Source organism: Theobroma cacao, chromosome 3, assembly GCF_000208745.1.
Source record: "Theobroma cacao cultivar B97-61/B2 chromosome 3, Criollo_cocoa_genome_V2, whole genome shotgun sequence".
NCBI classification, from domain to species: Eukaryota; Viridiplantae; Streptophyta; class Magnoliopsida; order Malvales; family Malvaceae; genus Theobroma; species Theobroma cacao.
In genome coordinates, this window is record NC_030852.1 from 30,200,589 (window position 1) to 30,225,332 (window position 24,744).

A 24,744-nucleotide genomic window follows, 5' to 3' on the forward strand; every position below is an offset into this window, starting at 1 on the left:
TAGGCATAGAGTATTGATATATGCATGTAAAATAAATAAATAAAAATTAAAATGTTATATTTATTATGTGATATAAATAGAAAAAGTTATTACTTTTTAATTTAAAATTTTAATATATTCGTTAATAATGCATCATTTCAAATAATGTTTTTATATACTATTTTATTAATTAAAAATTAAAATAAAATTATATTTTAAATAATTGGACATGTCTTAATTGTGTCTTAACCAAATACATTATAAACATATAAAAATATATTACATACCCTGTAATGCATGTCAATTTGATTTTATAATGATAAATTCGTTATTGATACATAATAAAATTGATTATTTATATAAATATAAATAGATTTTATTATAAATTAAATCGTATAATTAAGATAATAATATTATACTAGTATTACAAAGTCAACATAAATTTCTTTTTATATTAAAATTCACCTAATTCTTGACGTGTATATAAATAAGACAGAATTTCTTTTCTAATATTCTATAGAAGAGTGAGCTCAAATCTAGAAATTTTGTTTAATTCATCACTGTCTTTGTATATTTGTTGAATTTCTAGCAAGGACATAACTTTATTAACGACTCCTAGTCTTTGTTTTATAATCAAAAGAGCAAAGGCTCTATAAATTTCTGATAGTAATCAGTAAAAGCCCAAATGGAGAAAATTGAAACCTTTCAGCAAGCCTCCGTCTCTGTCACCTCTCTGGGCTTAGGTTGTGGCAGTTCTCAAATGTTTGGGTTTAAGCCCAAAGCCTGCATGCGGGTTATCCACGCTCCACTAATCACAGAAAAGGAGCAGAATATATATATATATATATATCTAAAATTAATTATGAAATTTCGTCTTCTTTATAAATACTAAATTATGTGGTAGCTAGAAGATTGCGACAGAAAAACTTGAGCTTTTTAGGTGTATTTGTATTAATTTTGCTAGTAATTTCAACTTTTTAGAGTTCATGAATAAGTATATGGATACCATTTGACTCTTTTGCTATAATTTTTTAGTTAAATCAACAAAAAAAAAAACTTATTTTAAGCTTCACAAGCTGCATGCCATTGTTAAGGTATAATTAATAAATTAATATAATTATTAAACTATCACGAGTTGATTATATGAGCTTCGTTTGTTAAATATCTCATTATCCATCTTAATAAAATCATGGAAACAATATTTTCCATGTGTTTGGTCACAGCAAATTTTATCTCTTATAAGAAACATATTTAGTGGATGCATGGTACGTATATAATTGGTGTTGCTGATTAATTATTAGAAAATTTTCAATCAGTAAAAGACCTGTCTTATACCATGCATTCAACATGCAATTCCACATCCTATAAAGTACTGTCCATGGCAAAATTAAACACATTATCACATGTATATTATAGATATGTCGATAAATCCCTTTCAATTTTACATCAAAATAATTTTAAGTTCATTAGTTTAAAAGTTATCAAGTAATTAATTTTCTTGAAAGCAAAATGTGCTTACATGTTCCGGTTTCCCTGTCTCATATCCCACGTTCGGCATACCTTAAAGAACAAAGATCTTATGCAGCGATAGCTTTTAGCTTTGAGTTGTTGCAACTTAGGCAGATTCTATATAGCTATTTAATTATAAAAAAAAAAAATGAGATATGGTAGTCAAGAAGATCAACCTAGATGCGATGATAAGGGTCCGGTGAGCCATTGATATGTATAATGAAACTGCAGAAACTATGCAGTGGATCAGGCAAGTTGGGTTACCAACAGATTTTGCAGGAGTTTCTGCTTTAATTATAAGCCCTCTTCCATTAAGCTTGATCAAGATGAAACCCTAGCTTCCCTCCCTTGGCGCAAAAGAAAGAAAACCTAGAAGGCTGCAACAGAATTTGTATTTGATCAAGCTGATCAGAAACAACATATATACTTCCCAAAGGGAAGAAAGAATATCATTAATCATGGTACAGTTTAACACTGCAGTACAAGAAAGTTTCTGCTTGAATTAAGGGAAGTTTATTTCCTCTCTTATGTACTTTGAATTTTTTAACCTCTCGTACTACAAAGAAGGAACTATCATTAGAACAACTTATTCACAAAAACAAACAGATATATGTGAATTTGTTTTTGGTAAATTACACACGTCTGAATTGAAAGTCACAGAAGGGGGAACAAGGAATGGGAAGAAAGGAAGCAATTCACTGTCAGTAAGCAAAAAATTTTATTATTCAATTCACTGTCACCATTGCGTTCTAATTAAAGTCAGCCTGCATGTTAGAGAAGAGACGCTTGAATAAGTTAAACCGGTCTTAGGCTTGAAAAGCCTCCTTCCCAGAAATTTGGGGATGTCCTGATCTTTAGAAAGATTAATGGAAATTAAGGATAATGACTAATGAGACCTTTGGTGATTAATCTTCACTAAAATCCAAAGCTGGGAAAGGAAGCATCTTTCATAAGTATGCCAGAAGATCGACTTGAAATTGATCATAAAATGCAGTACTATGCAGTCACTGTCATATTCTATATATTGGTTTGACAGTTTTATGTTTGGAACCAAGTTCTAGCTAATTAATAAAAGTCATCCAACAAACTAAAATGCAATTAATGTCTTTTGTGAAAATTAAGAACTGATCGCGTAATGTAAAAGCAAAATATATACTATATGTATTCATGAAATTGTTATAATTGAGAGAATGAGAATTTAAACTTTGCTCTTTTAGGTAGAGAATTATGTATCAATTAATAAATTAAAATAATATAGGTTAATTAATATACGCTACGAAATTATAAATGCTTTCAATCTTATTATATATTCTCAAACATCTCTAAAATCCCATTCTCATAAGATATAAGATAAAATCTGAAAATTTCAAAATTCGTATTAAATAGAACGATATTTATGTATTATTGAATTATATGTAATTTATTGATTTTGTGTGTTGTTGACTTGCGGTGATTATTTTTCTAATAAAGACAAATTTGAGTGACATGTCAACTTATATATTATGTAAATATATCAATTAATGATTTTCGTAAATATTAAAGAGAGTAAAATGCAATTAAATCAAAACATGTGGGGCGGCCAAGGTAAAAGCCCGCCAGAAATCTAAAGTTTATTAGCTTGGACGGCCAAAGCAGATGCCCAGGGCGGCAGACTGTATACTTAATTATACTACTATAATATTAGTACTTATGGGAGAATTTCATTTCTAATGAGGTAATTACCTTAAATATGCTTTACATTATTGTTAATTATGTATATTTATGTGTGGCAATACTTTCCCTCACTTCATTTTGTGCTAAAAATTCGTCTGTTAAGGAAAATGCCATAAAAGATCGAGCAGAAGCAAGTTACCCTCCATGTAGAAGTAGTTTGATGCAGGAAATTTGCTAAGTAAATTAACAGTTACAGAGTTCTGTAATGGCATAGATCCTAGTTGTCAAACTCGAAAAGATACCTTAAAATTAATGCAGAGGATTTTGATGTTTAGATGAAGGTGACAATTTTGGTATATATATATATATATATGTTCTAAAAGTGATCAAATTAAAGCAAAAACTAAGCACTGACTCGGTCAGGCGTCTATTGTGCATTACCGTTTACAACAAGATAGGTGGGAAGACAAGTTTTTCAGTATTGAAAGAGTTACTGTTGCTGTTAATCATCATATGTTTCTCCAGCATCCATGAAGATTGAAGGCAAAAGCCTAATTTTCTAACCCCAGAAAAATTTAAAACAAAAGAAGGAGAAACTAAGCAAATACCCATCAGATATATAGTTGAAAACTAGCGATCATATGAATTGAAGGATAATGAACTCGTAGAGATCCAAAGAATACTGAATGGGGACTGGGTGTATGAATTAGTTTCTGCTGGAAGATGACATTCAAGAAACAGAAAGAAGTTCTATCTGATTTGATGATATCCTCCATATGTATTCAGTGTGAAATTAAGTTCTTTAATGGCAGCACTGTTTAAGCATTTTCAAATCAACCTAGCTATTCATTGCAGCAAAACAGGAGTGAATGCAAAAAGCACCTGAAAAGGTTAAGGAAAGGGGGAAAACGTCGGAAGCTGAGATTTACATATGGAAGAGAAAGTTCATATACAGTAATTACCATGGTTTTGCAGCATATGTAGTTTCCCCAGAGCTTACTTTCTTGTTTCTTCATCAAAACCAGATATAAAAAGAAGCATACAAGAGTGATATTGATTCGGCTCGCCTCGAATCTTCCCATTGTATTTCTGAAGAAGATGAGCCGAACCAATATCACGCCATGTCTACTCCTCCAGGACCACATGTATATGTATTTGCATCGGTGAGCTTTTTCCATCCCACGACATAAACTCAGTTGTCTTCCCCCGATTTATAGGAGAGTGAAGGGTCTTTCAGTCCCTACACTGTTTGATGGCTCCTTCAACCAAGGACGAAGGATAAGGAAACACCATAATTGCTAAGCATATGGAACATTTATCATGATTAAGATTCAGAAATTCCACTAGCAATCGCTTTCACAATTGTTTACAAACTCCCCATGGTGGAGGATTTTTCTTTTTTCTTTATTCTTGGCACGTGCATTTGTATGAACAGTATGCGTAGCCATTGATGTCGTAAAAATGCGCATGTCATGGTGAAGGAGTCATTGAATTTGAGCCAATCACCAACAGTGAAAACGCATGCCTCCAGCAGTGACCGTGAAACGATTATTTGCATTTCCAAAAATGTTACCAAAGTCGGCATACTTTTATCTGTTTGATAGCAAATGATCATCTTCTAATCTGCACATACGGTTTGATTCTCAAAGTCGGAAAGTTGATTGGATAATTAGAATTAATTTATTAAAGCTGCAGGTCCCTCCACTTGTGCCTTTCAATCTGGTTCAAACAATGGAAGCCATTAACAGAAAAAGACATAAAGTTGAGGATAGGATTTAATTTGTTATGATTTTATGAACAGCTTCTTGTCTAGGAAAAACCTTACTCCCCTCTGTCTAGGGTCGAGTCTCGAGTGCTTCGAGGTTTCGATGAGATATAAATTTATGGACAGCTGTTTTTAATTAATTAAAACTGCACATTCCACTGTAGTCTTCATGTGCTTGAATTCCCTGGTGCGATTATCAGTAATCAAATCTATGGGACACCCTAATTTTTACACCTTTAATTAAAACAGCACATTCCACTATAGTCTTCATGTGCTTGAATTCCCTGGTGCGATTATCAGTAATCAAATCTATGGGACACCCTAATTTTTACACCTTCCAACAGAAGGAAAAGGATATCTAAGCCACGAATCTTAAAATAAAAGAATGATCATCATCTCCAGCTTTTGAAATTCAAAGGTTCCTCTTTCTCTCATCAGAGAGGCTTTCTTAATTGAGCAAGCAGTCAAATAAAAGAACAAACGCAATATGCATTCATATGAGAGGTTCCGAGTAAAAGGAGGAGCATTAATCTTATAAATAACTATTTTTTTTCCGGTCATGTCTTCGATTGTGGAGAGAGGTGATGAGGGAGATCAACATGTGATCGTTGAAGCATGTGTTAGCATATTAATTATTCTCAAATACTCTTGTCTTGACAGAGAAGCAACTTATAGGCACGGAAAGCTTCAACCATAAAACATCGGAATATTGACAATAAGAGAGTTCAACCATAAAACATCGGAATATCGACAATAATTAAGAAAAGAGGGAGAAGAAGAAGGAAGCAGAAGAACCAAAAGAAAAGGAGTACATGCTAGTGAAACTATGTGTGTATAAAGCTAGCAGCCACATGGCAAAAGAGAATATAGTTTTGATGTCCAACATACAAAGTCAATAGGGAAAAGTTGAGGTAGCTGCCACAGCGTCACTGTCATTGGAGTGTTTCTAAACGTACGGATAATTTGAACAGTTATATATTTAGTTTGATTTGTTGGTAATGGTGGATTTAAAATGTAGGTTAGAATATATTCGGTGATGGATCAATTTTGTCCTTGTTATAATTAACATTTAGTTTAGTTAGGTAAAATTCACCGTATCTATTACTTGTTCGAAGTCATAGGTTGTCATCCATGGGAACTAATAGTGGGTTGTATCAGTGGGGGGTTAGTGCTAATTTATATAATTAGGTCGAGGGAAAAGAAAAAGAAGAAGAAGAAGAGAAGAAGAAGAAAACGAACGAGAAGTGGTCCCTTACACCCTTGTATTCAGTAAGTTTCGATCTATTTATGTTTGTTTGCCAATGATAGACCGAAGGTGGAGAGATCTGTTGTATGTTATGGGCCCAAGGATGGTTTCATTTTGAGGTATAAAATGTGATTTGCTGCTTGCCTTGGAGAGATGCGTTGATGCCTAAACTGAGAACTTTGGGAAACGGTGTCAAGCTGAAACTTAGGGAGCATTTGGTATGGTGTAAGTGGAAGACATTTTCTACAATTTAAATGGCTGCAATCACTTAGCAACGTTTGGTTGACAAAAAGAGAATGTAATGTGTTTACAATTTTAATCACATTATAATGAGAGAAGGGAATGTCATTTCCTTCTCTCAAGGAGGGAAAGTAACTTTCTGTCTGCAAAGGAAAAGTTACATATTTTTTCTTTCCCAAATTGTCCATCTCACTCTACCTTCTTACTTTCTTCACTTTCTTCACTTTCTTCACTTTCTTCTTTCTTGCCTTCTTCACTTTCTTCCTTCTTGCCTTCTCCTCCTCCTTCTCACCTTGCCTTATTCTCCTTCTTCTCACTGTTCACAAGAAAGGTAGCTCGTCATCAACACATGTGTATCAAATTTCACCACTAAATTTAAAAATTAAAGAGATTGAGACTTTTGGTTTTATGAAACCTTAATTTAAATTTTTAAAAAAATTGGAAGTGTTTTGAGAAAATTTTATGCTTTTGATACTGAAAATTTGAGAGAAAAACATTTAAATGGTTTAGTATTGAAAAAATTTACTAAGGAATTGAGAGGATTTGAGAGGCAAAAATATTTTGGTGCTACGGTTATGAGAGAAAGAAAGTGTTAGGAATACTTAAAATTGAATGTCTATCGATAAAGAACATCTATTGATAGATTATGTTCAAACTTTTAACAACGACCATTTATCTATCGATAGATAATATAATTTATCAATAGATAATGTGATCTATCGATAGAATTTTTTATCTATCAATAGATTTGTCTTTGATAATTTTTTTATTTTTTATTTTTTCAAGTTCAAGACGAAAAAAAATATATAGTAATTTTACATATTTTAATATTTAAATAATTGATATAAAAATATTATGTTATTTTTAATGTTATTATTTATTATTTTAATTGTTTAAAGTTGAAAAGTCAAATTTTATATTAAAAATTAAAAATTTATTCAATTTATATGTTTTTTATACATAAAAGTAATTTTGTCAATTTATATTACATTTTCAATAAAATACTTACAAACCAAACACTATAATGTAATCCTCTCAACAATCACATTTCTTACCATCATCATTTTCTCTTATTATAACAAACGCTACAAAATTATATTCTTAGCAATTATATTTTCAGCAATCATATATCACACAATCATATTCTCAACAATATATCAAACTTAACTTTAGATTTAATTCATCAATGACTCGACTCGACTCAGTTTTATTTTTTGATGAACATTCAGTTGACATTCACGCTTGTTTATTAAGCAAACAAGATCTGGACAAGGAATGCAAGACATTTCCATATGGGCTTAGTGAATTTAAATATTCTTCGTCAGATCGTTAGCTTCTCATTAATAATTTAGCAACGTGGATGAGCTACATCTGAATTGGCTCAAAGCCTTGCAAGTTGCAAGAGATGACCTTCGTCTCATGCACCCATCAAAGATTCCATGGACTTTAGAGCCACGGGGTTCATCTATGGAAGCATTGAAAAGGCCAGGGATGGCAGGGACAGGGGCACTTGGGATCAATATGTTGTATGATGTTGGTCCTGCCCCAAGACTTTGGTTGTGTTCGAATAGTCAAATACTTCCCTTGAATTAGCCCGGACAGTTGACTCCGTTTCAGTTCACTATAGAAAAGTATTTTAGAATAGATCATTGGAAATTTTTCCTTACAGTATTGTTTTATTGAAAACAACCTCTTCAAGGAAATTGAGGTTCTATTAAAAGAATAGAGTGAGCACCTAATGATTTGTAATTATATTTATAATTTTTTTATGAAATTTTTTATAATTAAAAAAATTGTTTATTTTATCATTGAATATTTAATTCAATAATAACTTCGAATATTTGCTACTTAATTTTCAAATAAGAAAACTTCATTATTAAATTAAAGAAAAAGAAAAGCCTTATGATGGGGCCATGATGTGTATAATCTTAAAGGCAGACTGATATGATTAGGCCGTGCTCCGGGCCACGGGAACAGCTTTTTTAGCCCATCTAGTGTATGTGGCCCAATATCATTAGGAGCCGATGCCCGATTGAAGGGTGAGTCAGGATGGGCCATCTTAGCCCCATTTTATGAAGTAAGTCTTCTTTTCCGACCCGTTATTCTCCAGAGGCCAGAGCCATCTGCTCTGCCATTTTTCATCTTCTTGTTTCTCTCTGTAAGAAAAAGGAAATAGAATTTGAGATCTTGGAGAGAAAAGTGACAGAGACGGAGACAATAGCAAGCAGCGTTAGCAAAAACGTAGGCCATGGAGGAATCCGTACGTGAAGTGCTTTACGAAGCACGTCATCACGCCTCCAGGTCTTTCACTTCCAATTATCCTCCTCTTCCTCTTCAACAGGTCCTCCTCTTCCCTTCATAATCCTCTTTCATTTTTACTTTTCGTTCTTCTTATAAATAAACTTAATCTTACAATTTAATCTTTTCACCTTTTCTTTTCTCTAAATTCAGTCAAATGAAGCTGATAAAGGCGGTTTCTTATCATTTCTTTCCGTTCGAGGTATAATAGATTTAAACGCTTTTCTTTTTATAATTCAATTGTGATGTAATTAGTTAATTTTTTTAGTATAATGCAAGTAGTTACAAAGGCTTTAGTATTATTATTTTTTAATTTCTTTCTTGGGGTCTTTTGTTGGTTGAAGGTGTAAGACAGCTTAAAGAGAGATGGACGGGATACAAGAATCCGAAGAAAATGAAAAAACCAGTGTCTTTATTTATATCCCCGAAAGGGGATCGTGTTGCTGTTGCTGCTGGAAATCAAGTAACAATTTTGCGGAGGGAAGATGATTACCAGGAGCCATGTGGCATTTTTACTAGTAAGATTTATTTTGTATTTATATTCATTATTATTCTGATGAATATATATTGGAACTCTTTGGTTAATAGAATACCCTAGGAGATTCAGGCAATTTACATACATAGTAAGGAACTCTTGATGATTACAAAAAACGAGTTCTTCTTATAGGATGCCACTCATCCTAGGATATGGCTTTAGGCTGAAGAAAAGAGTTACTGGCTAAAGTTAAATTTGTAAATTCCTTATGGAATCCAAGAGTTACCGGTTAAAGTTAAATCTGTAAATTGCTCATAGAATCCATTCTTTATAGTTTAGAACTGTTTCCAACTTGATTCCATGCATCAGGTAGCAGCCTTGTTTCATGTACATGTGGAGCTTGGTCCGAATCTCATGATATTCTTGGAGTCATTGATGATGCTGATGTAATATATTTTATTAAGGCAAATGGTGAAGAGATAACAAAGATTACAAAGAGGCATCTAAAGGTATCTTCAACAATAATAGGACTGATTGCACAGGATGCTTCTGATGTACAACAATCTTTCTTGTAAGCTTTTGTTTCCCATTATTTTCCCCCCTTGCTAGTCTTCTTTCCTGTCATGAACACATATTACAATCTTTGGTTCATGGTCGGGTAGCCTGGATTTCGAAATTTATGTTTGTAAATGCCATAAAAGGTACAGAATTACTGCATGCATGTAATTAATGGACTTGTTTTCAGGTGTAGCTTCACCGTTCTGACATCTGATGGAGCTTTTCATCATATTGAGATCAGTCAAGAGCCAAGTGCCTCTATTTCCTCCACAAACAATAGTGGCTTAGCTTTAAAAAGGCAATTTCCTCAGAATGTTTTCTGCTTTGACTATTATCCAGATCTTTCTTTGCTTGTTGTTGTTGGTAGTGCTGTCGGCAGCTCTATTACTGCTACTGGGAAATCTGGTATAGTTTTATACTTCATTTCCCTTGACCTTAAATGAAAACTTTGACTTTGAATTTAAACAGTCTTTATGCAGTTATGTTGTATGACTCAAATCTTCTAGACTTTGCTTGCAAGTATTAGATTGAATCAAAGAAACATCTGTATCTGTGTATCAGTTTTGTATGATAAAGGATTGGGATGAGCAGATGGATTTTAACCATCATCATCTTTTAAAGTTTCACAGTTAATACTCCTTTTTATCTTTCTTTCCAGGATCCTGTTATCTTTCTCTTTGGCGTAAACGTGAGGATTTGGTTTTGGAGCCATTAGCCTCTACTCAGTTTGATGGCCTTTACTGTGAACAAAAAGATTATGCAGGTCATCTGGCCTACCCGAAGGTGTTAATCTCAGCCCATGGTGATTATATTGCCGCTTTAGATATGAATGGATGTTTGCATATTTTTGAGCTGGATAAAGAAAGCTGTTCAGTTACAAACTTTTCTTTTGGAGGGAGAGCTAATTCTCAAGTGACTGATAAACTGTTAAATGGATGCTCAGAAATTTTAATTGACATTGTAGATTTTACTTGGTGGTCTGACCACATTCTCACTCTTGCAAAACGAAGGGGGTTTGTCACTATGCTTGACATCCTTAGTGGTCTGACACTAATAGAGGATGAACCTGTATATTCTATGCCTGTTTTAGAAAGGGTACAGCAGTTTAAAGGATATCTGTTTCTTTTAGAGACTTTATCATCTGATGATAGGTTTGGTTTATCTAATAGTAATAGAAGAACAAGTCATAGAGAGCAAACTTCTGAAGATGGATCCAATCAATCTGACATTTCTAGGTTGCGTTGGAGTTTGATATCATTTTCAGAGAGATCTGTTCCTGAAATGTATAAGATTCTAATTGGTAATTCCAAGCATCAGGCTGCCTTGGACTTTGCTGATCGTCATGGGTTGGATAGGGATGAAGTTCTGAAGTCACAGTGGTTATGTTCAGGCCAGGGAATAAATGACATAAATACATTTTTGTCAAACATTGAAGATAAAGTTTTTGTGCTTTCAGAATGTGTAGATAAAGTTGGACCAACAGAAGAAGCAGTGAAGGCTTTACTTGCATATGGCCTGCAGTTAACTAACCAGTACAAATTTTCTGAATCCAACAACCAAGAATGTGGTGAGATTTGGGATTTCCGTGTGGCTAGACTTCAGCTTTTGCAATTCAGTGATAGGTTGGAAACATTTCTTGGGATAAACATGGGCAGGTAATGTGCTTTCCAGCTTCTCATAGTTACTTCCACTACATTTAGTTGTGGCTGTGTAGAGGTTTCCACAGCCTGATTGTTTTCTGCTGATTGACCTTTTAATGACATAGGCTTTTGTAGGTTTTCTATGCAGGAATATAAAAAATTCCGTGTTATGCCAATGAATGAAGCAGCTGTTACACTTGCTGAAAATGGAAAAATCGGGGCTTTAAACCTCCTTTTCAAGCGTCATCCTTATTCACTGGCTTTCTTCATGTTAGATATTTTGGCGTCTATTCCTGAAACATTTCCTGTGCAAACATATGTGCAGCTTCTTCCTGGGAGGTCTCCTTCTGCAAGTGTTGCTTTGAGGGAAGAAGATTGGGTTGAATGTGACAAGATGGTAAGTTTTATTAATAAATTACCTGAGAACCATGAGATTGGTACTCAAATTAGAACTGAACCTGTTGTCAAGCGGTTGCTAGGATCTTTTTGGCCTTCAACAGATGAACTTGCAGTTTGGTATAAGCATAGAGCTAGAGAAATTGATTCCTGCAGTGGGTTGCTAGACAACTGCCTCTGCTTGGTTGGCTTTGCTTGTCAGAAAGGTATCTACGAGTTGAAGCAGTTTCATGAGGATATCTCATACCTGCACCAGCTGGTTTATGCTGATGAGAGTGATGGTGATTTAAGTACCAGTATAAGTCTTGTTGCATGGGAACAATTATCTGACTATGAAAAATTTAGAACAATGCTTCATGGGTGCAAAGAGGAAAATGTGGTTGAATCATTGCGGAATAAGGCAATTCCATTTATGAGAAAAAGGTCCCACAGTGTCACCTTGGGTACCCAAGAGCAGGTTGCAGATGGCCATTCTTTGGAAAATCATACTATGGGTGAGTCATTTCTGGTTAGATGGCTGAAGGAGATTTCTTTGGCAAATAAATTAGATGTATGCTCGATGGTCATCGAGGAAGGGTGCAAGGAGCTCCAAAGCAGTGGCTTCTTCAAGGATGAGGTTGAAGTTGTAGATTGTGCTCTGCAATGCGTATATTTATTTACAGTTGCAGATAGGTGGAGTACCATGGCTGCAATATTGTCAAAGCTTCCACATAAGCAAGGTAGTTTCTACCTCAGACGAATAAATTTTGCTTATTTTCCAATCTAGTGTTTTTTCATCACTAATCAGCTTCAGATATTTGTTCAAAGTGTGAAAGGACTTTGGATGAACTATGAATTTCATTTCTTCTTGATAATGCCATTACATTGTGTAGAGACTGGTTAGGTCCTTCCATGCTGGACGATAAGAGGGGTATCTTAAAGTCTTTTAGTTTAGGAAAATTAGGGTATATAAGGTTTTATTTAGGTCTATAAGGGAGATGAAGAGTTTTAAATGCATTAAGATTTTCTAAGAGACATCTGCTCTGGTCATCTGTCTTTCTCCTTTTCATCCTTATTGTTTTAAGGGTGATTTCTTTTCATTTCCCTACCTAGATACCCTACTTCTTTGATTCTGTGTGCGTTTCTAATTTTCAGGCCTCAGTTTTGTAGCGCTGATCTTTTATGCTCCATCTATAATTAATTTTACAGATTCTGAAATATGTATTGGCAACCTTGATCAAAGATGCAAAGTGGCAGAAGGCCATATTGAAGCAGGGAGGCTTTTGGCGTTTTACCAGGTTTGTCACACTTCTATTGTTTTATCACTACAAACACGGGATATGGGTTCTCTTTTTGAATTATTTCCCTTTTAAGCATCAGTTCTAGGTGTTTATCTGCGGAGCTGAATGCTATGGGTAGACTTAGACAATGACAGGAATTCTTTTTATACAGGTCCCAAAACCAATGAATTTTTTCTTAGAAGCCCATTCAGATGAAAAAGGTGTAAAACAGATTATTCGCCTCATACTTTCAAAATATGTTCGACGACAGCCTGGCCGATCAGATAATGAGTGGGCAAACATGTGGCGTGATATGCTGTGCTTGCAGGAGAAGGCCTTTCCTTTTCTTGACCTTGAATATATGTTAATTGAATTCTGCAGAGGACTGTTGAAAGCAGGGAAGTTTTCTCTTGCAAGAAGTTACTTAAAGGGTACAAGTTCAGTTGCTTTAGCAACAGAGAAAGCAGAAAATCTTGTTGTTCAAGCAGCAAGGGAGTATTTTTTCTCAGCTTCAAGTCTGCATTCCTCAGAAGTAAGTTTGCAGTCAGTTCACGGTCTGTTATGGTTTAGGACAAACAGGAATGACATAATAAGTTCTAATTCCGGTAGCTTCCTTCTAACAAATTTTAACTTACGTCATGTATGATTCTTCTGTTATGATCATTAAAATCAATAGAGTCCCTGTTTAACTGAATTTAGCTTTCACTTTAACTATGAGTTGATGACAACATAAATTCATGTTTGTGGTTCAATGATGTTGAAGCGAATGTCTTTAACTACTGATTGTTCTTCTTGTTTGTCATTAAAAAAACCAAAGAATCATTGATTATGTTGCCATAACTTGTTTCAGATCTGGAAGGCAAAGGAATGTCTGAATTTATGTCCAAGTAGCAGAAATGTTAAAGCTGAGGCTGACATTATTGATGCACTTACTGTTAAACTTCCAAACCTTGGAGTGACTCTTCTACCTATGCAATTCAGGCAAATAAAAGATCCGATGGAGATTATTAAAATGGCCATCACAAGTCAAGCTGGAGCTTATCTACATGTTGATGAACTAATTGAGGTTGCCAAACTTCTTGGATTGAGCTCTTTGGAAGAAATCTCAGCTGTTGAGGAAGCTATTGCTAGAGAAGCTGCAGTTGCTGGTGATCTGCAGTTGGCCTTTGATCTCTGCCTTGTTCTGGCCAAAAAGGGTCATGGTCTTGTTTGGGATTTATGTGCTGCAATAGCAAGGGGTCCTTCTCTTGAGAATATGGATATAAGTTCTCGAAAACAGCTACTGGGTTTTGCTTTGAGCCATTGTGATGAGGAATCAATTGGTGAGCTGCTCCATGCATGGAAAGATTTAGACATGCAAGGGCAGTGTGAGACTTTGATGACGATGACAGGGTCAAACTCTCCGAATTTCTCAGTTCAAGGTTCATCGGTTATTTCACTTCCAGGCTACAGTATTCAAGATATAGTTGACTTGAAAAATTCCTCTGAACTGGTTGAAGGGTTTAACAGTGTTGATCAAGAAATTCATTTCAATAGTATTAAAAATACACTTTCTCTTGTCGCTAAAAACCTGCCTGTTGAGAATGGGGCTAATTGGGAGCTGCTTTTGCAAGGAAATGGAAAGATTTTAACTTTTGCTGCTATACAACTTCCATGGTTGCTTGAATTAACTAGAAAAGCGGAGCACGGTAAGAACTTTACTTCTGGCTTGATTCCTGGAAAGCAATATGTTAGTGTAAGAACACAAGCTGTGATAACTATTTTGTCCTGGTTGGCAAGGAATGGTTTTGCTCCCAGAGACGATCTGATTGCTTCTCTGGCAAAATCAATTATAGAACCACCAGTTACTGAAGAGGAAGATGTCATCGGTTGCTCCTTCCTGTTAAATCTTGTGGATGCTTTTAGTGGGGTAGAAGTAATTGAAGAGCAGCTAAGAACCAGGGAAAACTACCAAGAAACTTGTAGTATCATGAATGTGGGAATGACCTATAGCATATTACATAATACTGGAGTTGATTGTGAAGGTCCTTCTCAGAGGAGGGAGCTGCTCCTCAGGAAGTTTAAAGAGAGGAATAAGCCACTTAATTCTGGTAATAGACTTTATTCCTCTAGTTGCCTGCTTAAATTAAGACTGCATAATTTTGCTCACACTATCCTACATGTGCTTCCATGTGATGATGCTCTTATTTTTTCTCTTTTTACTTGTTTTCAGATGACATAAACAAGATCGATGAAGTACACTCCTCATTTTGGAGGGATTGGAAACTTAAATTAGAAGAGAAAAAGCGTGTAGCAGATCATTCTAGATTGTTAGAGCAAATAATTCCTGGGGTTGAAACTGCACGCTTTTTGTCTGGTGATGTCAGCTACGTTGAGAGTGTTGTTTTTTCTCTAATTGAGTCCTTAAAATTGGAGAAGAAGCACATTTTGAAGGATTTGTTGAAATTGGCCAATACCTATGGCTTGAACCGAGCTGAGGTACATGGGCATGCATGTATATTTTTCTCAACTTATAATGGTAGATTATAATGTCAAACCCTTTTAAGCCTTTAAATGACACTTTTGTTTTTGACTTTTGCAGGTAATACTTCGGTACTTAACTTCAATCCTTGTTTCTGAGATTTGGACCAATAATGATATCACGGCTGAGATCTCAGAAATTAAAGGAGAAATACTTGGTTATGCTGCTGAAACTATCAAAACCATATCCTTGATCGTATACCCTGCAGTTGATGGTTGCAATAAGCAGCGCCTTGCTTACATATATAGCCTCCTCTCTGACTGCTATAAGCAGATAGAGCAAAGCAAAGAACCTTTACCAATGATACTCGTAGATCAGCCACATGCATTTGCTATTGGGTTATCTCATTATTACAAGGTTATTGAGGAAGAATGTAGAAGAATTTCCTTTGTTAAGGACCTAAACTTCAAAAATATTACAGGATTAGGTGGTTTGAATCTGCAGTCTTTCAGTAGTGAAGTCTATGCTCACACTGATGAATTTAGCTTAGAAGCTTTGTCTAAAATGGTAATGACTCTGGTCAGCATCTATAGTGATCCAGTGGCTGAGGGTCTCATATCATGGCAGGATGTCCACAAGCATTATGTGCTGCGTTTATTGGCAACTTTGAAGGATAGAGTTAGAACAGAGTTTAGCACTAACAACCCTGAAAACTTTCAGAATATAACCAGTGACCTTGAGCAGATCTATGACTTGTCTAGAAAGCATATCAAACTCTTGGAACCTTCACAGGCATTGGACATTATGAAGCAATATTTCACTGAAATCATACCTCCACATGGTGCTTATGAGAATATGCCTGACAACTCAACATGGCAGGACTGCCTCATCTTCCTTTTGAATTTCTGGATCAGATTGACTGAAGAAATGCAAGAATTTGCTTCCAGTGAGATTTCAGTAGAAAATACCAGGTTCCACCCAAATTGCTTAGTGAGTTGTTTAAAGGTTCTCATGAGGTTGGTGATGGAGGACTCTGTTTCTCCTAGTCAGGGCTGGAGCACCATTATTGGGTATGTCAACCATGGTTTAATTGGTGACCTTTCTGCTGTTATTTTCATTTTCTGCAGAGCCATGATATTTTCTGGTTGTGGTTTTGGAGCCATATCAGATGTATTTGTTGAAGCACTACAACATCATGCAACCACTCCAAATGCACCTGCTGACACCGAGTTTCAGGATCTTCCCCATCTCTATTTAAACGTACTAGAACCAATTTTACAAGATTTGGCTAGTGGACCTCAGGAACACCAAAAATTGTATCTGTTGGTGTCGTCATTGAGTAATTTGGAAGGTGATTCGGAGAAGTTGAAGAAAGTCAGGTGTGCAGTTTGGGAAAGAATTGCCAGTTTCTCTGAAGATTTGCAGCTTGCTAGTCATGTTCGAGTTTATGCCCTAGAGCTTATGCAATTTATCACAGGTACTACTATGAAGGGTTTATCTTCTGAGCTGCAGCTAAATGTTCACCCATGGGTAGGGTGGGATGATTCACTCTGTGGAAGTAACAAGACTCAAAGTACTTCCAATGAAGGGTTGCCTGAGCAAACAGATACTTCCAGCAGGTTTACAAGTACTTTAGTTGCACTCAAATCATCTCAGCTTATGGCAGCCATCTCTCCTGGCATTGAAATTACCTCTGATGACCTCTTGAATGTTGAAACAGCAGTTTCTTGCTTCTTGAAATTGTGTGAAGTTGCCAATGCAGCTCCTCATTTCAATGTTTTGGTAGCCATTTTGGAAGAGTGGGAAGGGCTTTTTGTGATTAAGACAGAAGAGGTAGCGTCTGCAGTATTTTCTGATGCAGAAAATATCTGGAGCAATGATGATTGGGATGAGGGATGGGAGAGCTTTCAGGAAGTAGAACCTTCGGAGAAAGAAAAGAAAGAAGACTTACTTTTGGTTCATCCCTTACATGAGTGTTGGATAGAGATTTTAAGGAGCCTTGTTAAAGCATCTCAATTTAGAGATGTGTTAAAACTGATTGACCAGTCCACTACAAAATCTGGTGGAGTATTGCTTGATGAAGGTGGCGCAAGGAGCTTGAATGACAGTGTACTTGGAGTGGATTGTTTCGTGGCTTTAAAGATGATGCTTTTACTGCCTTACAAAGGTTTGCAGTTGGAGTCTCTGAGTGCACTTGAAAACAAGTTGAAACAAAAAGGTACCTCTAACATGATTGGCAGTGACCATGAGTTCTTAATGCTAGTCCTGTCCTCGGGGGTTCTATCAACTGTTATCAACAAATCTTCCTATGTCACTGTTTTCTCTTATTCCTGCTATTTAGTGGGCAACTTCTCTCGCCAGTTCCAAGAAGCCCAATTGTCAAAGCTTGGAAAGAAAAGAAGCAATGAACGTGGAAACAACGAGGGAGACACCTTATTTCTATTCGCAAGAATCTTGTTCCCCATGTTCATATCAGAGCTTGTCAAGTCAGAGCAGCAGGTGCTAGCAGGATTTCTTGTTACAAAATTCATGCACACAAATGTTTCACTTGGCCTCATCAACATTGCAGAGGCCAGTCTTAGAAGATACTTGGCAAGGCAACTCCACGTATTAGAACACGACAAATTTGCCCCTGAGGAAATGGGTTCTTGTGAAACGTTAAAGTACACAGTTTCAAGCTTGAGAGGCAAGTTGGGGAATTCGCTTCAATCTGCCTTGTCATTACTTCCTAGGAATGAAAGCAATAGATGAGAAAAGCTTTGCTGAGAGAGAGCTGTCAAAAATTAAAAGAAGACAATTGTGTTACAGATTGCAGAATCATGTGTAAACCGGCAAGACCGTCCTAAAAGTTTGGAGGGGAAATTATTTTATTTCTTCCATTTCCTTCTGGAAATATTTCCCCGTTTGAAACAAATGAGCTTTTGTATACCAGATATCCTGTATATGTTTTCGATTAGTACACAATTTCTACATAGTCTCAGAGACCCAAACATGAGCGAAGTTGTTTAAATAGTAGTGTAAGCGTCATGGAGGATCAAGTTTTTGGATCAACAGATTCAAAGCCAGGCTGGTCATGGTCCCCTTCAGATCTGAAAGAAAACTCTTTCAGTTAATTATTTCTTTCGTGTTTTGGGTGATCAGTTAGATGATAGATCTGGACTTAGGTAACTTGCACATGGTTGTAACCATCGATGGGAATCGGAAAGTCATAAGGAAAACTCTACTCAATCTCAAAGCAAGAGAGGTCAAATTTCTGGCAGAAATGGCAGCAGTAATTTTTGGCTGGCGTGGATGATGACATGTGTGACACCCAAGAAAAAGGACAATTTTTCACCGAAGAAACCGAGTTGGCAAAATTTTTGTTCGAGAAAATTGGTTTCAATTTTCGCGGTAAAACATTAACTCTGGGCTACTTCGAACTACAATTTGTCAAAGTCAAAACACTTTAATCTTCCCTCAGCGTGCGGACATATCATACTCGCCGTCTTAGGAAGCACGTGTTCTGAATCCTCCAACGTGGCATGTCGTTTGGAGCGAGTAGCTTCAATTTTATCAGTCGAAAGAGTTGAGATGGTAGCTTGGTATTTCACCCAACTTGATTTTCAACCATAAAAGCAGAAGCAAGAGGAGGGGTTGCCACATAAAAAAGGTTGCCTTTCCGGCTCTCTCCCTTGTCCCTGCAAAGAGGATTGCTATCTTTGCTTTGGATGCTTCAGAATTAGAGTTCGAGAAACCTTTCACGACAAAAGAGAAAAATGGAGAGATTGCCTGGTGATATCTGTCTCAAGATTTTCTGTTTCTTGGATCATCAGAATCTTGCAACTGCTCAACAAGGTTAGCAACACCCAAAATTTATTCTCTTTTTGGGGTCAGATTGCTTTCATATTTTGATGTATTTATGTTGAATGGTCGAAGTGTAGATGGGATCTTTGCTTGCTTTCTTGAATTTGTGTTGAATTGTACCTCTTATATTATTATTTGTTGTATAGTGTTTCACTCTTCTTCTTTCATCAGTCACTCTGGAATTTATCGCTTTGATGGCTTCAGTTATTGATTTTCTTTCTTCTTCTAATTCTCAATTTCATTTCTAAAGGTATTATATCTATGGGAAACTTGAATTCTACAGTTCTTTCCTTTTATTTCCTGAATTCTGGATCAACTGGCGAGATTTCTGGTTTATTGTTGTTAAATCCATATTGAATTCATCGTCTTTCTTTGGCAATTTAGAGAAAATATATTATAAACTCGCTGCTTAATGCATGCGCATACTGAAAATTCAACTATGAATAATATGTACAAGAAAGAAGCTAGGAAGGCATGCCAATGAACGTTGCAATTTGGTATGAAAAAGTTTGCAGGAAGTGGAAGGTCTTGGCCTCGGACAACTTGCTGTGGTCTGAGCTATTCGGACAGAGATGGGGAATTGATCAAGCTGCGTTCTATGCCCCTAATCCTATAGATTCAAGATCATGGAAAGATGTGTACGAGACACAAGACCGATGTGATCGAGTTGGGATGTAAGTTATAAGCTTTAATCAACAATATGATTTTAATTTTTGTAATATTTTTGCAGTGATGGTTGCCCCAAACATGGCGTGATAATCTGAGAAATGTGTTGTATCTTTATGTGTGTAGAGGGCTGAAGATAATCAGAGAAGGTGGTGACTACTTTCTTGTACATCAAGGTGAAATCCAACGGCACTTGGGTTCAAGGAGAAAACGGAAAGGGGTGAAAGATGGTCCTTCGAGTTCAAAAACAGAGTTGAGGGTGGAAGAAGCTATGAAGGTGGAGGAACCCAGTCGAGGGATTCTTGACAAAATCCTGTTTTTCCTAGGGGACTTGGAAGCAGCTTCTGCAGATGCCAAACGTGGAATGGTGCTGCTGTGAACATCTTCAAGGCGTCGAAGGGCAATAGTTTGAACTTCAAGTTTCTGTTTCTTTTCTTTTTTTCTTGTATATTTATGTAGCATTATAATGTTGTTGTATTTATAGCTATGGTAATGGAAGCGTCTCTTGTTTCATCATTCTTGTTGCTTTTATTCAGCAGATGCTTGGGTCAAACAGAAATTAAATATGTTTAATTGGAAAGTTGCAATGCAACTTGTTTGGTTTTCGCCCGGTCAATATGACGATCAAATTGTTACTTTTAACATCATTTATTTCATCAACCATCCAAGTAACAAAGACTGGGTGACAGATCCCATACGATGTGATGCATAGGCAAGAAGTTGGTGCAATTCCACTAAACCAGAAACATTAGAGGAAATGTAATACAAATTATAGAGCAGTTTAGAAAAGAATAATATCGGAGATACGAAGATGGATATTTGCTTTCCTACTTTAGCAGACAAAAGCATTAACTACCTTGCCCAAAACAATCATGAAAACCCAAGTGACCTTTTTCTTTTTCTTTTTCTTTTTTTTAATGGGCAGACCACTATTTTCTTATACATTTGTAACCTCTACTGTAAAATCAAAATACAACCCTCCATCGAGTAGGAACTGGAACAGTATAAGGAATCAATTACGTTGTTTTCAACCAGGCAAGAATCCTTGGTGGCCTGTAAAGCCCAACACACTCAATCATTTAGTGGCTCCGCTTCAGGGTCCCTTTCCTTCATTGCCGTCCAATTTTCCACCTCTGGACGAAAAACAACAAAAAGTTAAGAACCTGATATGCATAGAGAACGCCAGGAATATGAAGTATGTTTGGGTTCAACGCAGGTTGTATAAAATTTATAAACTAGGCTGTGGACGATTGTGGCTAATGTTGACTGAAAGAGCAAAATTAGAAATATAATGTTATACATACTTGGCTTGTCTGAAATTGCCATCAGCCGTCTTTGCAAAATAGATGCCACGAAGAGGAAAATTGAGCACATACCAAACATAACAGTGATGGGAAACGCATCAACCTTCAGAGGCAAAACCGATACAGGGAGTAAGTAACATAGTTAAAGCCTAAAGAATCTCCCAGCATTTTATGTACTTGTCTATGGCATATCAAATGAAACTATTATAGAAAAGCCTATAACATACATTGTACAGCACGATGCAGACAAAGAGATTGAGAGGAATGCGGAAGAAGTTCATAATAGTGCTCCTAGCCTCCTCTGGGATGTACTGAGATCTCATTTTCATAATGGATGGCCAGAATATCCCTACACAAGCCTCAAAGGTACAGAAGCCAAGAAGCTGGATACAACCTGAAAATGAGATGCTTCCGCCCTTCACTTTAGAAGGAGCTACCAAGAACTGTTGCAAATTTATCCAGTTAGGAATCACTTAAAGAATAATCCAGAGAAAGAGAGAGATAGAGAGATGTTGGAACATACATTGGTTATAATAGGAAGCAGAAGAGAGAGAGAGGAAATCGCAAAAACAATCTGCATGTAGCTTTCTACCCTGGGTGATGAATGGGCCATCAATCGAGATGCAAGGGAGCTTCCCAACATTGAAGCCAACATGAATGTGGCAAAAATAAAACCATGAGGAATCTCCTCATCATTGGGGCTCAAAGCAGGAGTCCAAAGGAACACAAAGGTGTACATTGAACCTTCAAACAGAGACTGGATGGCACCGAGCAAAGCAATTTTTTCATCTGAATTGCACAGAAGATTGGACTAAGGAGGGGAATAAAATGAAAACTAAGGAAAGAATCAATGCATTGACGGAGAATGGCTCAACAAAAAAGTAACAAGGTGTCAAGAGACAATGCTCAGCCTGCAACACGTGCTCAATGCATTGAGTTTAAAGTAAAATATGAACTTTACCAGAAGCTATTGCTACAGCAGCACCCCTGAACTGGGTAAGAAGGTCCTTGCTTTCTGAGGTGTCTCCAAAATTTTCAGTCCATGATGATAATATGATAGCCATCCCAATAGCAAGAAAGCATGCAGCAGCATCAAAAGGAGCCACAGGTCCAAGGGACAATGAATCAACAAGTAGGTTCCCAAACAACCCAGACAGAATGGCAACAAGACCATTGCCAAGAAATATTGCCTTTGAAAATGTTAGTGACAACCATTGTTGCTCAAAGCCCCTCTGCAAAGATTAGAGGCAGAAACAGCCGTGTCAAAACAAGATCAAATTCAAAGAGATATCACATCAGCTACTGTTAAGTCTCAGGGTTGCTGCAGACAAAGCTTACAAAAGAATGAGGCTAAGCAGAACCAGATGATTCATGCCTTACCACCTTTTGAAAACAATAATGGAAAATTCAGTAAACAAAGCTAGCATATTCCTAAGTATCATGTGCAATATGATAGTGTAAACTAAATACTTTTAACATTTTTACTTTTTTCCAAGTAGGGCAGGGTGGAAAACACCCTAACAGGGAGCAACATACAACATCTAGAATAGTAAAAATAAGAGTAAAGGGCACAGAAGCAAACACATCTATAATGTAAATTGTAAGCTTGCCAGCGCCTGATGGGTGTTAAGAGTAAAGGGCACAGAAGCAATGCCTCACCTTATTATGTTCAGCAACAAGCCATGACTCAAATGCTGAAAACAGAAGAGAGGTGGCGATACCTCCCAAAACACGACCTATCATCAAAACTTTGTATTGAGGAGAATGCTTGGTGATGCAGCTAAGTATGTAAGTAATGCAGTAAGTAACACAAGCCCTCCTGCGGCCTCTGAAGTAAACACAAGAAGGTAGATTTGTATTAAGACAAGATATTTCATCCATAAAGTATGAAAAGATCACAACAGAAGCCAAAGTAAAAATTTACTGTTTGTCAGCTAGTGATCCAACAATTGTTCCAAACAACATAGAGGATCCAAAACCAGCAATAAAAAGCTGTCCAATGTCCCCTTTTCCAAAGCCATATGTACTGTAAAGATAGTAAACATATGGACCCTGCAGCCAGTCTCCAGCTATTGCCACATAAACAACCATTTATCAAAAAGCAAACTAGAAATATGGGCAATAACCACAACATAAGAAGGTTATCTTTCACAATTACCAGAACAGATTATCCACAGATAAGATCATACCTCCAAAACTAATTAGAGTCAGAAGGTAACTATATAGGGTATTTTTTTTATTTAAGAAAAAAAAGGATCTCCAACCATAAGTAGCAATATGTTTATGAGGCATTTGAATAAAATCATGCATTTAAATAAGTTAATGCAACCTTGTTTTGCTTTCAGCTTGTTTTACTAACTAAGGAGAAACATCTTAACCGGGGTGGCCAAGCAGAGGTACTAAATTCAGCAAGAGTTAGGCCTTCTACTCTAGGCTCCGAGAACAGTGGACAGGTCGTTTCTCAAAGTTTTAAGTTTTTTCTTTATCCAAACCATCATCAATCAGATAGGATCATAAAACCAAGTATCTCCAACCCACTCAAACCTCAGATCCAATGTCTCAACCACAAAACAGAAAAGGACCAAAAATCCGTATATCACTTCTTGAAAGTCATTTTCTTATACTCTTCCTTTTCCTTTACAAGCTAAAACAAATGCATGTTTCCGGCATTCCATTTTTTTTTTTTGATGAGCCCGTTTTCCATTTTGATAGCCAAGAAAACAGTACTTTTCAAAGAAACCATTAATAACAAAAACATTATCCAAAATAAAAAAAAAATCACAAAAACACCGCACCCACACTTAAAAACGCAAATCTAGAAAATAGGCATCTGGATTCACAAACAAAATCACCACCATTAGATCAGATCCATGTTTATGTAAACAAAAGTGAGATCTTGAGAATAGAAATGGAAATCAGATCTGGGTAAAATTAAAATAAGGAAGTTAATTACCCATCATGAGAGAGTAAACAACAAGGTAATTGTTCTTGAAGGAATTGAAAGCAGGGGATGTGTTGATTCGATCCTTGCTCGTCTTGCTCAGCTCTAATGCTGCCACCACCGCTCCCAATGCCCCAAACACCAGGAAGTAGAACAGCTCCATTGCTGCTGCCTACGACTCACCCACAAAAATTCTCCTTTTATTTCTGGGATGGACGGAGATTGATATGATAAAACTGTGAAGCAAAGCCAATGTGTCCTCCGCACAGTGGGATTCTTTTACAGTGCTTTAGTTAAATCTAGCAGAAAAGAGAGATAGATATAGATATGGAGATTGGGTTTTTATTCCCTGGAAAAACCTCTGTTTCAGTGCAATTTTGGACGCGTGATTTTAATAGTTGTACGTTTGATTTAATTAAAAGAAAATTTGGGTTGGATTTCAAGAGGTACAATGGATGAGACGTGGAGGGTGTGGGAGAAATGGTGGGGACGAGGAACAGAGGATGAAAAC

The 24,744-nt window shown here is 36.3% G+C and overlaps 3 protein-coding genes across 3 annotated transcripts; 2 read left to right on the top strand and 1 right to left on the bottom strand.

Moving 5' to 3' along the window:
- LOC18605822 (MAG2-interacting protein 2) lies at positions 8,501–18,451 on the top strand. Its single transcript, XM_007039081.2, has 12 exons — positions 8,501–8,733; positions 8,844–8,892; positions 9,035–9,208; positions 9,535–9,736; positions 9,911–10,128; positions 10,382–11,378; positions 11,499–12,478; positions 12,948–13,036; positions 13,191–13,550; positions 13,869–15,108; positions 15,231–15,496; positions 15,600–18,451. The coding sequence occupies exons 1-12, from the start codon at positions 8,641–8,643 to the stop codon at positions 18,228–18,230; spliced, it is 7,299 nt and encodes a 2,432-aa protein (XP_007039143.2). The 5' UTR covers positions 8,501–8,640; the 3' UTR covers positions 18,231–18,451.
- On the top strand, positions 18,430–20,594 carry LOC18605823. Its single transcript, XM_007039084.2, has 3 exons — positions 18,430–19,313; positions 19,831–19,996; positions 20,115–20,594. The coding sequence occupies exons 1-3, from the start codon at positions 19,235–19,237 to the stop codon at positions 20,365–20,367; spliced, it is 498 nt and encodes a 165-aa protein (XP_007039146.2). The 5' UTR covers positions 18,430–19,234; the 3' UTR covers positions 20,368–20,594.
- Positions 20,691–24,627, bottom strand: LOC18605824 (molybdate-anion transporter). The gene is made up of 8 exons (XM_007039085.2): positions 24,246–24,627; positions 23,217–23,361; positions 22,952–23,120; positions 22,254–22,524; positions 21,816–22,081; positions 21,520–21,735; positions 21,293–21,395; positions 20,691–21,121 (listed from the first exon to the last, which is right to left on the bottom strand). Exons 1-8 carry the CDS (start codon positions 24,394–24,396, stop codon positions 21,060–21,062), a joined length of 1,383 nt encoding a protein of 460 aa, XP_007039147.2. The 5' UTR covers positions 24,397–24,627; the 3' UTR covers positions 20,691–21,059.